Genomic DNA, 17,310 nt, shown 5'->3' on the forward strand with positions numbered 1-17,310 from the left:
CATAATTAAACCCATGTATTTACTGAGCTCCTTAAAGAAAAATCTTTTACAATCTCATATCTGCTAAGGAATGTCTCCTCTCTGGCGAGTGGGAGGAGGATCTCACTTGCACAAATCTGTTACTTCCTTGAGATTGGATTGCCCTTGTTTTGTGAGCTTTGTGTTGATGGCTGAAATAAATAGTGGAGTGGGTGGATTTAGTCACTCTGTGGGGAATAGCAGGAAAGGCAAAAAGGTTCTGGCATGGGAACATCGCAACCTGATTGTTCCAGTAGCAGAAGTTTTTTTCTTTCTGAAGAAAATAAATAGGTACCGAGCTTGCTGTATGCTGAAGAAAGAGCTCCCTCATTCAAATAGGGAACTCAGCTGCTGGCAATATTCTGTAATACCATTGTCAGGGATATTTTTGGCCTTATAAAAAGCAAATACAGTGCTGTCTTCCTAGGCATGACTGGAAAACCTTTCTCCACAACCTGCCATATATGCTAATTGGTCTGTAGGCATATTTCTATAATTTCAAGATCGGGATTTTTCCGATGAATTAAAACTAAGTTAATGTATTCAGTACAGAACCTTTTGGAGCTTGAAAACTTCCATGTCAAATTATTTTCATGCTGCATCTCAAATCCTTTTTTTTTTCCAAAGTTCATGAGGAAAATTATTTGTAACTTAAGGTGATTTGGTTACTGCACCTTTTGGCATGTTTCTTTATATATTCTTCTGCACAATATTTCTTCACCATCCTACAAAAACAAAGCAACCTTCAAAGTAATTATGACTGGAGTATGTCCTTAAAAGCTAGTAATTAAAGCTGATCTAATTGCTTAGTTTCAATTGTCTAAAGGAATTTTGTGGTGTGTTTTGTAAACACTTTGGCTTGGCTAGAGCTGGTAATGGGATGATATGTCAGATTTCATCACAGTGAGGAACTTCTCCCCTGAGAATTTAGATCTCCTTTCCCCTGAAGTTCATCCTATGCATAGATTTCACTCTGCTGTGCACTGAATTGCAGTTGGTTGGTTGCTGAAAGTTCAGACTGCAAGTATAGGACAGACTCTTACAGATCAAATGGTTTGTTTAGGAGTCTTAACTGTAGTACTTTAAAATTTGTCTGCTTTTGCATTTCATGTGATTGCACCGTTACAACAGTGATACTAAAGATGACATGGGTATCACATTCTGTGTTCTTTCTTCTAGAAATGCAAAATGTTGTTTTGTCTTTGTCTGCTTCATATGCATCTGATCCTACTTGGATAAACAGTGAAATGATTTGGGCAATTGACCTTGAAGGCTTGTATTTCTTTTACCTGACTTGAGTCAGCTAGCAAAGCAAGAACTGTACAGTGGTAGCTTAGTTATTATTCTGACAGGTTTAGGACACTTGTCATCTCTGTAAAGCTATAACCCTCAGCAGGCCTTTTCTCTCCATCATTCCTGGTAAAGATACTGTAGTCTCCTGAGAGAGCTCTTCATGATATGCAGACCCAAAATTGGACTGGGTTGGGTTTGGGGCTTGTTGGTTTTCTTCTTCTTTCTTTAAAAGGATTTTTCTCTCTCCTGCTTGTGGAAGAAGTTGTATTAGCACCCCAGAGTATCATGTCTCAATCTTGGCTAGCAGATACTATTTTTGATATTCAAAACACTTCAGCCTTTGAAATGCTACGAAGTAGGGAAAGGACTTGAAGATCTTCAAATTTAAAAATTTGAATAAACAGTATATCACATGAGTTTTGAGGTCAGGCAACCATGACAGCATCCTTCCTGGTAATTTTTTTTGAAGTTTTTTTTTAAGGGAGCAGGCTGATAATTACTTATTTAGCAATTTGACTGGAAGCAAATGTGAAATATAAACGTATCTCTTTATTCTGCCTAATAGTTCAACGCAGCATATCCTGCAGCTGTCCTAAGTGTGTCTGGTAGCTTTCAACATAAAGCAGAGCTGTCTTGAATAAATTCCAGTAGATGACCCTGCCTTCATTTGTAAAGGGAGAGAAGGCAGAACAACCTGTGCTGTATGTGAACTTCTCAATGCAGTACAATTCAGCGTTGGAGATGCATCTTCTGTGATGTAACTGATTTTTAACGGGACTTCTGATGAGATTGCTTTTACCTGGCATTGAGGACTCCAGATGACTGGTGGACTGAAGGGAGTGTTCGATGTTGGGAGTTGATCAGGATCTGGCCTTACTGCAGCGGTGACCTTATGTCCTCTTGCAGGTGGGGTTTGAAGCTCTTTGGGTACTGATGTAAAAGGGTGGGATGGTGCACGAGGGGCTGCACTTCCTGTGCTGTCATGTTGGTCAGCCTTGGAGATTATGTGGACTTCTTGTTAATCCTTTGCAGAATTACTGTCCAACAGTAGTCTTAGGTCTGCCGCTTTAGAAGCCAGTTATCCCTGCACATGTTCTTATCCACAGAGTGTATTAAGTGGGTTGCCCTTCTTATTCTGAGGCGTAAATGATTTAACATTAAACTCACAGGAGCATTTGTGTTGCTTCCTGACAATAGAGCAGCTTCTCACCCCACTGCCCGTGTGCATGTTGCTTAACACAAGATGATGGGAAATAACTCATTCCACAACAAAATAGAATTGTAATTACCTTGCTAATGTCAACCATATTGCCACCCAGCAAGGCTCGGTCAGTGAGTGCAAGGCAGCCACCCACGCTCTCTGCTCTGATAGTGTCACAGCAGCCCTTCTACTGTGTGAATTAGACAATGAAGTCATAACCATCCCCTTTGTATTAATTAATGTTTCTGCAGAACATTTTGTGTGTGTTTTGTGCTGAATACATTAATCAATTCTATTTTCTGCTTGAGATTTCTTTTGCTTAATGAGAAAGACACATGCATGCCTTCCCTTTTTGACAGCCTTCTAGTGTAGAGTGTGAGGAATACTGTGAATATGCACGGCCCATTAGTAATTCAATTTATATAGTCAAAACCAAATGACAATTCTGCAGAGTAAGGATTAGACTGTACTTGTTTTTCCCCTAGGTCCACACGCCTTTGTACAGGACAGTTCTTAACATACACTGGCACAGTCCTGGATGGAGTTGAGACCAAGGAATTCACAGTTTAGTTCAGCTGTGCATATTTAGAATTGGTTGGCATCCCATTTGGGGAGAGCAGGAGGAAGAGGACATTGTCAGAGAGATGAGAGAGAGAGACTCCTGGTTTGTTTTGAGGGTTTTTTGTTGTTTTGGGGTTTTTTTTAAGGAAAATGAAAGACAGAAATATTCTAGTTAAAACTCAAGTCAGTAAGACATTCCAATAAGACACATGCATATATCAGTCTATTCTTGCTACCTATGTAAGAATTTTGTTAAACTAGAGGCAATAGAGTATCTTTGTATTACAGTTTTACTCTTAACAATTGGAATTATGATTCTGCTTTAAACATTGGGTCATTTGATTGGCGTAAACTCACTCTATCAGAGGTTACTCTGTAGATGGCTCCACAGCTGGTGCTTTCTAGGTGGACATTCATAATATTTTCCATCTTTTGCACAGTCTTCCCTTGGACACCACCATAGGCTCTCCATGATTCAGTGGCTGAGTAAATCAGCTGACTGAAGGCAGCCCTTTGGAACATCTCCATGTCTTCATAAAACACATACTTCTTCCTTTTGCAGGGACATTCCGGTAGACTTCAAGTACATAGCTGAGCCAAGTATGCATTCGATGCCAGCCGTGACTTTGTCTCCAAATGGTAGGTTAACACTTTACTGCCTTCTTAGGCCTAGTTTATGTAGGCATGTCTTACTGCTTGTATCTCTGCAATGTTGCTGTGTTGCATCCCTCTGCCACCCCACAGTACCCCCCAAATCAGTGCATGCGTTTATCCCAAGATTGGACTGGTTTTGATTTAAAGGTCTCAAAAACAAATATCTCAAAATGAGGGGTTATATCAGGATAACTATCAATTTAAATTCAGACCTTCATCCAAACAGGGAAAAAGGACTCTCTTTTCATAGAGCTACAATGTGCTCTTTGCTGTATTTGAAATATTAAGAGAAACAATGGTGGGAACTGATGATGGCTGCAAAGTACTAAGCAAGTTCAGCAGTCCTTGTGGTGCCACCATTAAAGCAGAGACTGATGTTGTACTTGATCCTGTTAACACTGTTCCTTTCCATTCTGAATATGGCCCAAACAACTCTTGCATAAGAGAAACCCCAAATTATCTCAGTGTTTCTGTATGTTCACGTTTAACTGGTGTTTCTGTTCTTCAATTATAATCAAACTGAAGGATGATAAAGGTTTAGTGCCTCCCGTAATCAGTGAAAATCCTTCTAACAGGACAAAATCTGTGTTAACTTTTTCAGCCAAAATTAAATAGCTTTAGTGTCAATATTATTGAGCATTGCCAGATTTACAGTTAACAGTCCCACTATGCTAAGCAGTGGCTGATGAACTTGTTGCACAACTAACATTTTCAGCCAGCTATCAGCATCAAATTATATTTGTTTTGCAGTCTAGACATTTTATTCTTAACAATAGGAGTTGATTTCCTTCTAATAAAAAAGAAGATTCTGGAGAAAGAGATAGCTGCATCTAAAAATGTTAGCTTCCCAAGCTGGCCTATTTCAACCCTTGTTTCTGAAATTGTACAACTTGCTGTCTTCTGATACAGTTTTTCAGTTCATCTCATTCTTCCACATTGAAATACTGGATTTCTCATTCTTTTTCCAGTTCTGTCTGGCCAGCATTTGAGTATTTGATTTCTGAGATGAGACAGTAAATGATGTTAGGGATGAGGTAGTCATCATTTCAGCTCAAGATATTACCTGTCATATTAACTAACACTATCTTGACCTGCAGTAGTCCAGTATCACACAAAACAAGTTCTTTCGGAATAGTTATGCTACAGATTGTGCCGGATACATCATGCCTCATTAAATGAGTCCTTTAAAGAAAAGGAAATTGAAAATTTTACAGATGTGGAACTTTTCTGCTTAGGGGCACTGATTTAAGAATCTCATCAATTAAAATTTTTGTCCTGAGCGATGAAGAAGACAGACCTTTTAAAAAGTAGAAGAGAAGAATAACATGCTTGGGGTACACACTTGTTTTGTTTCTTTGGGAGGCTGAAGAAAATGCTCAAATTCCAAGCTACTATCTGGAAGTGTGGTCAGATTTACAGTCAAGTCAGCACGTTTTATGTTATCGCTGTTTGCGTAAACCACTGTAAAGGCAGTAATGGTATGCAGACTTCAGGACAGAAGTCTCTGTTCTGTGGTGTTCTGTAGCTCATCATCTTCACTGGATTCTCAGGCGGGAGTTAATGCACTGCCAAGACTCAAAATGAGATAGCGTTAAGATTAGAAAATCCAGGGTTTTTTTCTTTCACTAATATATCTTTATTAAATTGTATTCCATTGGGGCAGAGAATACTAAATATATGCAGAAATGTATAAAGATTTTCAAACTCCTGTTTTTACCTTAGACCTGTTTTTCACATAAAGAAAATAAAAGGTGACCATTGTAGAGTACCCACAAAACAGGTAATCAAATATATGGCAGCTAGATGTGGTTTTTCCACCTCATCTGGATTAGTTGATTATGTGCACCAGCAAGCTTACTCAGTAGCTTTAAAACTATCAGTGAGTCAGTGGGGTTGATGCAGCACATTGTTATAAAAGCTAGAGCTTTTCTACAGTCCTGAGTGCATTTTGTAGGAATAGACATCCCAAATTCTGTCAAACATAAGGGTTTGCCTCTTGGCAGTTTTACCAGGCAGAAGCAGTATCAGCTGCTACCTAGAACCCTGATATGTAATGAAAATCTGGATTAAGAAAAGTTTTAAAAATCTCTGAAAACATTCCAGCTAAGTCTGATTCTTCACATGCGTCATGATACCACCTTTGTTTATTGCATTTATAGGGAAGTGGTTGGCTTGCCAGTCAATGGATAATCAAATTCTGATTTTTGGAGCTCAGAACAGATTCAGATTAAACAAAAAGAAAATTTTCAAAGGTCACATGGTAGCTGGCTACGCTTGTCAAGTGGATTTTTCACCCGACATGAGGTAAGTTTGTGTGGAAATGAGCTTCATCTTAAAACTTGCCAGCACAGACGCTAAATTTATTTTTGAATCCTCTGGAACATTTATTGATGCACAGCCATCCTATTAACTTGGCATCAGAGAGAGTTCTCCAGCCAAGCAGCAGAATGGAAAGTTTGCTTTTGTCATTCGACAGGACTGAGTTATACTCGGCAGTTGCTCTGAGCAAGATTTAGAAAACAATCCACGTAGTCCAGATTCCCCATTCTGCAAAGATTATTTATACTGCTGTTAAACCATGGAGACACTCCCCTCGTTTTGCCCAGCCCCGATGCAGCACAGGAGGCTTCCACTTCTGACTTGCGTCTGGCTCTTTTTGCGCACGCTCTGCAGCTCAGGGTCTATTGCCACAGTATGCACTTGTCTAGAGTACCTGGGATTTGGACTTGCCCAGTTTTCCCAATTTGCAGGTCTGGTGTGGGTATCCTCATTTATTGTTCAGAGAACCATCTTTTTCATCCTATTTACTTAGTAGTATGCCCATACTTTTACCACTGTACATACATATGTTATTTATTACTATAAAAACTGGAGAATAACCTCAGCAAAACTGGAGGAAAAAATGGAGCGAAGTGTCTATAAATTTTAGAGAAACTTCTGGCACTTTCTCTTTCACTGATGTATTCTCTTTAGTTCCAGTAACACAGTGTATGGTATAATCGTACTGCTAAGCACATTCGCCTCGCAGTTGATGAATTACTTTCTGCAGGACTTGTGTGCTTTAGAGCACAGCATGAATGCTAATTCTTTGATAGGTGTATTTGCAGACTGTCAGACAGAAAGCTTGCTGGGTGAAGCTCTTTTCCATTGCTTAATGTAAAAGTATTATAATACAAGCAGTCTTCACACATGACACAGCTTTTCTTTTAATCCTGTTAATATAGCTATGTGATATCTGGAGATGCAGATGGAAAACTTAACATCTGGGACTGGAAGACAACAAAACTCTACAGCAGATTAAAAGCACATGATAAAGTCTGTATCGGTGCAGTATGGCATCCACACGAAACATCTAAAGTCATTACATGCGGCTGGGATGGTCTTATTAAACTATGGGACTAATGAGGATGCTACGAGGATCTAAAGATGTAACTCCTGCATACATCTGAGATTAGAGTGAATTCTGCTGTAAGGATGGGTAGACATTTGTAATATTGCAGTCGTCAGCTAGCTGTATATATGCACTAAAAAATGGGAAATCTTCAACAGATACAACTGAAAGGATATAGTTCTAAACATGACCTCCAAATATAAGAAGCTGAGGTCACCTGAAGCATGCAGAATCAAGTGTTAGTTTGTCATGTCACTGTGTGTGCAAAACACTCTTGTAAAATAAATTTTAAGAAAAACTATTTTTGTGGTTCTGGCTGTCAGAGATGTGGGGAGTTAGAAGAGAAAGCCAGCAATTGTGTAACTCTTCCTAAGAAGAAATTTTTGATATGTACTGCAATAGAGCTGGAAAAGTTGCATTTGTTTACCTGGTTTTGGGTGGTAGTTTGTTGTCCCCAAAATACTTTTACCTTTATAGAACAGAAACCCACTTGCTAAGATCTGTTAATTCACAGTAGAAATTAAGAACTAATCAGGAGTTAACAGTTGTCAGATAAACTGTATCAACTGAAGACTGTATTCATAAACTCTTGGTTTCTGTCTCTATTTAACAATAGCATCATGCTGATCACCAAGTTTCATCTTTGCAAGTAGTCCTCAATTTCAAGATTTTGCTTGTAATGGTTGTGTGTTAAGTGTTGTTTTTTTTCTCTTCCCATATGCTGTTACTTTACAATAAGCATGACATGAAAAAAAGAAAGTGAATGTCGTCTTGTTCAGTTTGGAATACATTGTATTATAAGCCCCATAAAGATTTTGGCAATTTAATGTATATACATGTCACTTTTTCTCTTTAAAGAACTTATTTTTAATAAATCTTTTTATAAAAAGTCTGTTTATCTTCATTCAATTCTTCTGCCTAGCAGTGTCCATATAAAATATTTCTTACCATTTGGTATTTTAATTTGCAGTTGTACCAGAGTTCAGATAAACTTATTCTCTTGCACTGTTCATACAAAACTAATGCAAGTTGGAAGCAGGAGAAAAAAATCCTTTCGACTCCCTATCTATTCTCTTTTTGAGAACCTAATGGAAGTAAATTCATTACACATTTTTATCCCATTGAACAGTCTTTAATTACAGTTTTGAATTACTCTATATTGTTTACTATAAATCCAATCACTGCTCATCAATTATAAACAATAGCAAAGGAGTAATTCCCTTAATTGACAGCAGAATAGAAGATAAGGCACTTCCGTAGATGGAATGCAAAGAATCTGTAATTGTGTAGATGGGAGGAAATGGGTTGGTTGTTTTGTGGGTTTTTGATGGTTTGGGGTTTTTTTGATTGATTAACAAGACAATTCTGTTCTTTCACAGAGTACTCGCTAAAGTTAGGCCCTTGTGAGTGAAGATGGAGGTTACCCATTTTTATACCAACTCTCTAAAGCTGAGCTTGAGAGTCTTTCCACTGCCCGTTCATGTAGTCACGTAACTGCACCAAGTTTACATGTTTCTGTTTACTTTCCTGTCTCGGTAGCCTTGTGTACCTGAAGCACTCCACACCCTGTTTTCACAAGCGGTGTACTGCGGGTAACTGGGTATTGCCTAGCCTTGCACCCATGCAGGTACTGACATAGGAAGCGGTAGAGTCTGGAGAGAGGAAAGAGCCAGTCTGGTGTGTCCTGAGGACAGTCCCCGTGCAAGGAGAGAAGAAGCTGTTCCTGTTCCTCAGCTCTTCAGGGTGCAGGTGGGAGTGAATGGCTGCCATATCACAGAGCTGAATTTCCAACGTGGTTCTTGTCACAGGGAAGACTTGACTCCTCAACGGGGAGTTGAGCTCTTGTGTGCACTGTGCTGCAGGTGCTGCTTCAGGATAAAGTGGGCTGAAATAATTCAGAATTTTTTTTTTTCCTTCAGATACATTTCCTAAATGGGTATGTTGCAGTGTGCCCTGACTATTAACAGCTTCTAAGTACAGGGAACTGGGGAGGAGAGGAGGAACAGAGCAGATAGATAGATACAAAAACATCTCACAGGAGCATGTATTAGCTTCCACATCAGAAACACCTTTCCCAAATGCTTAAAAGCCTCTGAATCATAATACACAAAATGCTTTGCTCTGTAGTTGGTACTGTGTTTTTCCATGTGTCACCTACCAGGCAAAACTTATTTTTATACTTTGTATATACTATATATATAAGTGTATAAACTTTTGTAGTAATATACAGGGTGTTGTCTTTGGAGAAAAAAATAAGTGTTGACTCAATCAATTCTGCTGGAGTTGATGAATTGGGATTAAATGTTTGCAACAAGCCCAGAATCAAAATTCCCCTAGAAACTTTCAGATAAAAATCCTTTGTCCCTCGCTGTTGGTCACTGTTGTTAATCTTTTGTGGAATTTCTCACATCTGCATGGGAGCCTGCAGGGGGAATTTTTATGAGGATAATTACCTCTTGTCGGCTTGAGAGTTGCAAACTCCAAAGCTCACGTTGTCAGCTAGTTTGCTGTGCATGAGGATAGACAGCCTGTGCCTGTGTGCTGTGAGTCTAGACTTGTCTTTCCAGTCAGCCACTTGGGAAAAGATTTCTTGCTGGGCTAATTAACTCCAATCATGTCCTTCTCTTATCTTCCCAATTTCATGTTTCGCCAGCAATTGGTCTGTTGTTAGAAATGTTGGTCAGAACAAGTCTAGACTGAGACCTCTAGGCTGAACTTGGCATGTGAGCAGACAGAGCCAGGGAAAAGGCAGCGTTGGGAGAAGAGAGAAGAGCGTGTTTCAAGTTTCCCCAATTTATTCTCCTCTAACATTAGGCAGAGAATGCAACAAAGTGATTCAAGCTGAAAGGAGATTCTTGGGAGGGCTGGAGGCAAGCGTGTTGCCTTGCCGGGAAGGAGTACGTGCAAGCTGGAGTGCAGGGCTGCTGTCACAGCATCTTAATTTTGTTCCCCTTGATTATGAATCTGTAACTTTGAGCAATGATGTGTCAATGTGTTACCACTTTTATTAATGCCCATTACTTTTACAGTGGGGTTTTTACAGATAAGTGAACTATCTACCTCCATCATTCTTGGCATTCTGCCTGGGAAACTTGATGGTTCCTTTGGCCTTGTGCCATCTTTTTCTTGGACATTTTTCATAGGCAAGAGAGGGAAATATCCCACATATCCTCATGCAACTTGCTGGTAAGAAGGCTGTCTGTCTTGAAGCAGATGACCTTGGCATCTGTCTTGAACAGAGTTTATAATTGTCCCCAGTAAGATGGGGCTGCTCAGTCTTCGCCCTCATCACAAGGAACAAATATCTAAATTACTGTACATCCAGAAAAGTCCAAGATTGTCTAGTAAAAAGCCAATTTTTAGCAACAGGCAGACGTTCAATATACCATTTTAACACTGTTGTCTTTAAAGGCTGATTTAAAGTGAGCTTTGCAGATCTGACAGCCCAGTAACACAGTGTACTTTCCTTCTTTCTACCAGCTGGTCATTACAAAATCCTGCTCCCATTTGCTAGGAAGACTCCATCTGACAAGCAGCCTGCATGAGGGGGAACATGCAGGGAGCGGAGGAGGGAGGGGAGTTTTGCCTGGAAGACTTGAAAACAGTTGAGCCTATACATCAGAAAAACTAGTTGCCAGGGAGGTTGTTCCTCTGGAGACTACTTAAAGACTTGCTACTGTAGGTTGACGTCGCTAGCATACACTCAAAATTTAAGTCTCATATCTTGCAGTAAAATGTCTTTTCTGTAAGACTTGCTGATAAAAAGGACCAGATACACCATGGCTCTCTTGCAGCGTGTGGAGAAAACTGCTTGTGGCAGGATTATGTTTACAGAAGCTCTGTGCAGAGTTTAAAGCTTTCAGAAACAAGTTGCAATGACTTTCAATGGGGCATGGACCTCTAAATCCTTCAGATACACTGGAGGTTTGACCTCAGATCTGTTTGTTATCTTGTATGATAGAACATTTAAAATATTCTAAATGCTAAAGCACTGAGTCTTTCTGAGTCTCCTTTTAACCCGCTGTGCTTCATGCCACTGGGAGACTGATAAAACGAAATGTTATTGCAGGTGTGTTGGGTTTGTCGTTCAGAATAAGAGGTTCTCATTAGGCCTTGGGTTTTCTTGGTTAGTCTGAAAGATGTCAGGACTAACTGAGCCTGCATCCCCTCTGATTTGGAAAGGAAGACAACATTACAGATCCTCTAGGAAGTCATTCCAGTAATAGGAACTTTATGGAGCTTCAAGACCGCTGACAGTTAACCCGGACATGGCTCTGGGAGCTGCAAATCTTTCCAGTTCTCCCAGAGTAATTAACCAGCAGTCGGTGTCTTGCTCTAACTCCCCAACTAAACACCTCAATTGTGGAATAAGTGGGTTTTCAGTGGACTTTAAATTCTTGCAAAGCAATACTAAAAAAAAAAATGCAGAAATGTCCTGTGCTAGAAGAGCTGTAACATGCTAACTTCATACCTTAGCTTGCACCAGGCTAGTTTCCCCAGGCAGCTGTGACTTTGCTCTCCCAGGCTAATTGTTTTCATTTTGCTCCCGCAACCATGTACAACCTTGATCCTTCAGCTCCTCTGTACATACCCTGTAAAACGCAATCCCTTCCAATATTCCTTGCTCAGGAGATGAAGAGGGAAACTGGACTCTAAATTAACTCAGTTGTCAGGCCAGACATCTACAGGAAAAAGAAGTAAGCTCCATTCCCCCGAGTTTCCAAAACTGTGTTGAGTTTTGTCAGAACAGCTGCTCTGCAGCAAGCTCCTCTCTTTCCCTTGGTGCCAACCCTTTGGGAGTACCTTGGGGCAGGGCGGATGAGTTGGTTTTGTTTGCTTTATGTTATAATTCTTCCAAGATTAAAAAGGTGGAATAACATTATGGAATAATAGTTCTTCAGATGCTGAATTCTCCTGTGTCTTGGAGCAGTTTTCTTTCCCTTCCCAAAGAAGAAGTAACAAGGTTTTTCAGGGCCTGGCAGGTCAGTTTGGGAGGTCAGCATGGGGTTTGATGAATTCCCAGCCCCTGCGTCACGGCTGCTCCTGGCTGGCGTCGCTGAAGAGATGCGGGTACTCCCGGGGCATGGCTGCTGCTGCAGTAGAGGTCTGGCACCGGTCAGGCAGCAGTCCCCACCTCCCTGCATGGGTGGTGGCACCCAGGGTGATGGCTCTACTCCAGATACGTGAAGGTGGATGCAAGGGTGGGATTCATACTCTTTGGGTTTGATTCAGAAATGGGATTTCAAATATAGGGGGGGAAATAGCAGCTGAGGCACAGGAGCATTTTAATTACTTCCCAAAGTTTGGTACTGTGTACGCCACTGAACTTTCTTTTGGGAAATAGCTGAAGGATAAGCATGTATGGTGGTAATCCACCAAAAAGAGCAGGGACATTGCATTGGTGTTCACGTTTGAGTGGTCATTTCCAAGCACCGCAAGGCAGGCTCCTGTTTTCTCCTTGTGCAAGGTCCTGCCCATTGGGATAAGGGACGTAGCACGGGCTGTCTCTGCAAAGGTCTTTCTGAACCAGCTGAAACACTTTACAACAGGCAGGTCAAACTATGCCCTGAATAGGGACTTCTATTTAAGGGAAGAGATCCATTCATTATCACGGGTGGTTCCCTTCAAGTGCTGGGCTTGCTCTGCAGATGCTGCCCCGAAACCCAGCAGAGGGAGGCAAGTGTAAATATGTCTCCGAATGTAGGTCAGCTCTGAACTTCCACCGGCACTAAACCAGGTCTCTACTGACTGCAATTAAATGTCGTATTGTGTTAACAAGCAAGAAGAAATCAAGAGTGATTCCTACTGAATAACCCTGAGGGTCCTTTCAAGGGCAAGGGAGCAGCTAATGAAGCTCATGAAATTAAAGTTTTTGAATGAACCAGATGGTCTCAGCTGTTGAATAATTCACCAGAGAGAATGAATGCTATTTCTTCAGGTGTGCTACCGGGTGATATGTCTTTTTAGCATCTGGCAAGAAAGGCCAGACATATGTTCACTTTACGCTCTCTTTGAACTTTCACGGTTGAGAGGCACTTGCAAAGAACAGCCCTTCACAAGTCACCAGTGGGATCAAAGGCTGGGGCCAGAAATGCATGTGATAAACGTCAGGTTTTAGAGCGAGGCAGGAGGGCAGACCTTTCTTTGGTCAAATTTTGGAACCTCCAAGGAAGCCAGCGTGGCATTCAGAAAGGGACCAGTTTCCCTGGAGAAACTGCGTTAATGTCCTAACACACCCCTCTCTCTGCTGCCGTGGGTTCTCTCTGGAAAGCCCATGTTGCAGTATTAACTGTGATAGTTTGGGGGATTCACATCTGTTGCTGCGCTTCCTCTTCACCAGGTCATGGGCAGCACCTGTAAATTCTGATTCACAAACGTGTGTGATTTATAAATCAGTGTGGGCCTCTCTGAAAGGGAAATGTCCTCACCCCCACAGAAGGATCTGTGCAAATAGAACTGCCGCTACACACAGGTCATCTCTGCAAAGATCTGTTTTAGACCGAGCTGAAACACCTCCTGGTACATCTCCTGCAACTAATGCAATAATGACTCCACTTCAGGAATGAGACCTGGTCATTATGTCCTTGTTAGCTGGGGCTGGCCCTGGTTGTGGCCACCGTGAATGACCTGAGGTGTGGGCAGTAAGAAGGCTCCTGGGCTGGGTTTCACCCCGTGCCAGGCTGGAGGCAATGGGCTGGCTGCTATGGAGAGCTGATGGAGATGCCTGCAGGGAGCCCCGGGAGATGCCCAATGCACCTAGGGACTGAGGGCCAGAAGCCTGGGAGGAGAGCGGAGCTAGGCAGCACTGTAACGGTGACACTGAGCAGATCCAGAGTAGCAAAAGGTGCCAGGAGCACCTGGTAGATGGCATAGTACAGATACACAGCTTAGGAAAGGGGAGAGGCCACTCTTCTGCAATGAGCTGCAGTGCAGGCATGCTCGGCAGGCATGTTGGTGGAAGGTCAGTCCAGAGACGCACGTTTGCCAGCTGACGCCTGATGACTTGGGATGGTTTGGCTCCTGTGCTCCTGCCCTGCCCTGATTTGGTTTGGGCACCTTCCTGTGCTGGTCCTGGCAGCAGGAGTTTGAAAGATGAGTCTCACTTTCTTCCTCAGATGCTGCCGAGGGCAGGGCCCTGCAGTGGGTCTCTGGAGAGTCCTTTCTCTCTCTCAGGCCAACCAGGAGGACAAAAAGGCATTGTCCACAGGAGATGCTGGATGCTGCTCAGACGAGGCACTCAGCAGTATTTTAGCAATGCCAGGACAGGCCAGCAGCCCTTTCTTCCTGCCCAGGCATGGCCATGCAGTCACCAGTCTTCAGGCTGTGGCTATAACAGGAAAATGCCCTGCCCACACTGGTTTTAATGGTGCACGCTGTACTTGAAGAGGGGGAAGCTACCAGTTTCTTTGCAGGTCTGGCCTGGGAGGAGGTGTGGGGTACAACAGTGGCATGCAGCTACTGCAGGGCTCACACTGTAGGGAGATCATCTCAATAAGCTCCTCACCTGCTTCATGGCCTCTCTAACTGTCCCCTCTCCTCCAGAGCTCCTCCTGGACAGCACAACGCTCCCTGCGAGGAGACATCCTACAGGAGCAAGGCAGGCTCGGTCTCGGGTGCAAGAGCCTGTGGATGCCAGCAGCCCTGGATCCCTGCCTTTCTCTCTCCGCATGGTCCATAATGGGCTGGAGATGCCGCTTGAGCATGGTAGTGGGTAGACACCCACTTACCCACCCAGCACCTCTCAATGCCAGCCTGTCTGCTGTGGCAGAGCCAGCCGGCGCTGGCTTGTGCCCTGTGCACCTGCCCGGCAGCTCAGTCATTATGAGATGGGAACTGAATTAATTTAAGGGTCTCTCCTTTAGGTAAAAGAGGTCAATAAAAGAGAAGGGGTAAGGGCACAAAAGCAAGACCTCAGAAAGGAAGGCTGTAGCTCTGCTTTAAGAGATGCTAAGTAGAAAGGCACAGACAGTGCGTAAAATAAAAGCTGTTCATTTTCTCCCATAATATCACATAACTGCCTCCAGAATGATAAATAGCTTTTAACTATCCCGTATCTGAGATAAGGTTTCCTTAAAAATTACCATATTTATTGGAATATTTTCTTGCAGAAGAGTATTTGCTATAGCCTGAATTGTTTCTGACACTAGCTGTCAATCCTGAGCAAGAGATTAGCTGAGGGTTTACTGAACGCTATGTCTTAAGCAAAGAAGAACCAGGATGGACCTCTACTCCATCTCTATAATTTACATATACATCACCATTTATTTCTTCAGGGCAATAAATTATGGAAGATGCATATCCCTTTGGAATTTTAACATCTGAAAGAGATCATGAAATTTGTTTTTTAACCTCTATCTATTGGTTTCTTAAACCAATGATAATAAGTTACTAGGCCAGTTATTGTAAGACTAATCAGGAGGAAAAACCTGTGCAGTGCTAGAGCCAGTATTTTTACTCTTTCTTAATAAAGCAGGACTCACAGCTGGGCTTTTGCCACCTAATTTTTTGAAAAATGGAAGTTGAGCCATTCCGTAGTGCAGTAAGTAAGTGTGATCGTTCCAACAAGCTAGATATTGGTTTAGGAAACCCTGGCACCCTCTTGCATTTTAATCAATCTCCTCATGGACCTGCATCATTAAACAACTGTGGTACCCAATGCAGGAGGGTTTGCAGCAAGCATGGCTGTCACAGGGAAGGCATTTCCTACCCATTTTCAGAGGTTGCTGTTCCCTTGGGTTGTGTATTACCTGGCTCAGGGATGGCAATACATAGCTTGGCCCCGTGCAAGGCATTTTGCCTAATGTCTTGGACATGGGGAATCCAACACAGCAGCAACATGTCACCTTGATTTTGAGTGCCACAGAGCTGAGGAAGTGGTGGGCCCCCACAGCGCCCTGCTCTGGGTGATTGCAAAGCCCCTCGTCCCTCGGTCCAGGTGGGATGTGCAGGAGCAGAAACAGAAGCCGCATTTATACCGGAAAACAAAACGGTGCCAGGAGGTATTCCCCAGCCTTGAGGCAAATTGGCAAAGATGGCCTGGCCATGTCCAGTTACTAGATTCTGTCAGCTTCCCAAACAAGGTGGCTTGGGCTAAGTCCCCAGCTGTGCCTAGGAATCGTCTGGGAGGGTCCTAGATGGCCTGAGCCGAAATTGTGCCAGGGAACTCCTGAATTAACCAGGTAGCCGTTCCCAGAGCCTGCGCAGGCTGCCTGCCACTGCCTAATTTACTAGCACAGGCACAGCTGGGATCATCACCTGGCCAGGAGTCCTGGTCTGGCTACACCATCCCCTTTCTTCCCTAAACGAGGTGTTTGATGTGCAGGAGCCCATGTTAAATCCTCTTAGACTTAAACTTCACTTCAACAAATCCAAGTGTAACTAAAGAAGTAGATGGATTTCATTTTAAAAGGAAAATAAAATGAGGAGGCAATAAATCAGAGACTCCATACAACACAAGGCACTCTCAGCGTGACTGAAAGGCAGTAGATTGAAAACCAGCATGCATTTGCTGAAAAAGAAAGGATTTGACATTTAGCCACAAGTCAAAACTCAAAATGTGATTTGGAAGACTGATACAAACCTGAACACACAAGGGCACAGAGCTGGCTTTCTCTGAAGAGACTAAAATCCCCCCCATTTCCACCACCCCTCACCCCTAGTGAAGGGGCTGGTGGAAATGGAAGGTTTTCTTCTGGCAGGAAGACGGTTTTTTTCTGCCTCTTCCACAGCAGCCCCAGGTCTGCGGCCTCTGTGGCCCAGACGGTCGCTCAAAGCCGGGCTCACTGCAGCAGTTTCAAGCCCCAGGGCGGGCTCTGCAGGGCCTGGGGGGGAGGCGGGCGCCGGGGCCAGGGCCGGTGGCTCCCCGCAGCCCCAGAGCAAGGGCGGTGGGAGGAAGACTGTCACCATAGCAGGGTCATCTGCCTGCTGGCCTCTTCTGGGAGAAAGGGATCGGGCCTGGAGGGCTGAAGCAGTTTCTGCCGGGGAGAGCGGCCCCTGCCCGCCCTGGGACAGCGGGAGCCCTCGGAGCAGTGGGAGAGGAGGAAAGCAGGCGCCTCGCTCGGGGTGAAGCCTGGCGAAGGAGTGGGGAATGGCTCGATCCACTGGTGAGGCGAAGCAGTGCCTCTGGGAGAAAGCTGGCCGGCCTGGCTGGAAGGAAGCCCCTACTCTTTTTTTCTTTCCCCACCTCTGGCTG

The 17,310-nt window shown here is 43.2% G+C and overlaps 1 protein-coding gene across 1 annotated transcript in view; it reads left to right on the plus strand.

Moving 5' to 3' along the window:
* Nucleotides 1–7,419, plus strand: part of CDC40 (cell division cycle 40) — a gene marked incomplete at its 5' end in the record, with an annotated part of 31,508 nt that extends 24,089 nt beyond the window's left edge. The window contains 3 exons of the mRNA XM_010286631.1: nucleotides 3,636–3,712; nucleotides 5,887–6,031; nucleotides 6,952–7,419. Of these exons, the coding sequence (XP_010284933.1) occupies nucleotides 3,636–3,712; nucleotides 5,887–6,031; nucleotides 6,952–7,129 (400 nt within the window). The remainder of the gene's footprint in view (nucleotides 1–3,635; nucleotides 3,713–5,886; nucleotides 6,032–6,951) is intronic.
* Between the last annotated feature and the right edge of the window lie 9,891 nt (nucleotides 7,420–17,310).

This window comes from Phaethon lepturus, unplaced genomic scaffold, assembly GCF_000687285.1.
Source record: "Phaethon lepturus isolate BGI_N335 unplaced genomic scaffold, ASM68728v1 scaffold45744, whole genome shotgun sequence".
NCBI lineage: Eukaryota > Metazoa > Chordata > Aves > Phaethontiformes > Phaethontidae > Phaethon > Phaethon lepturus.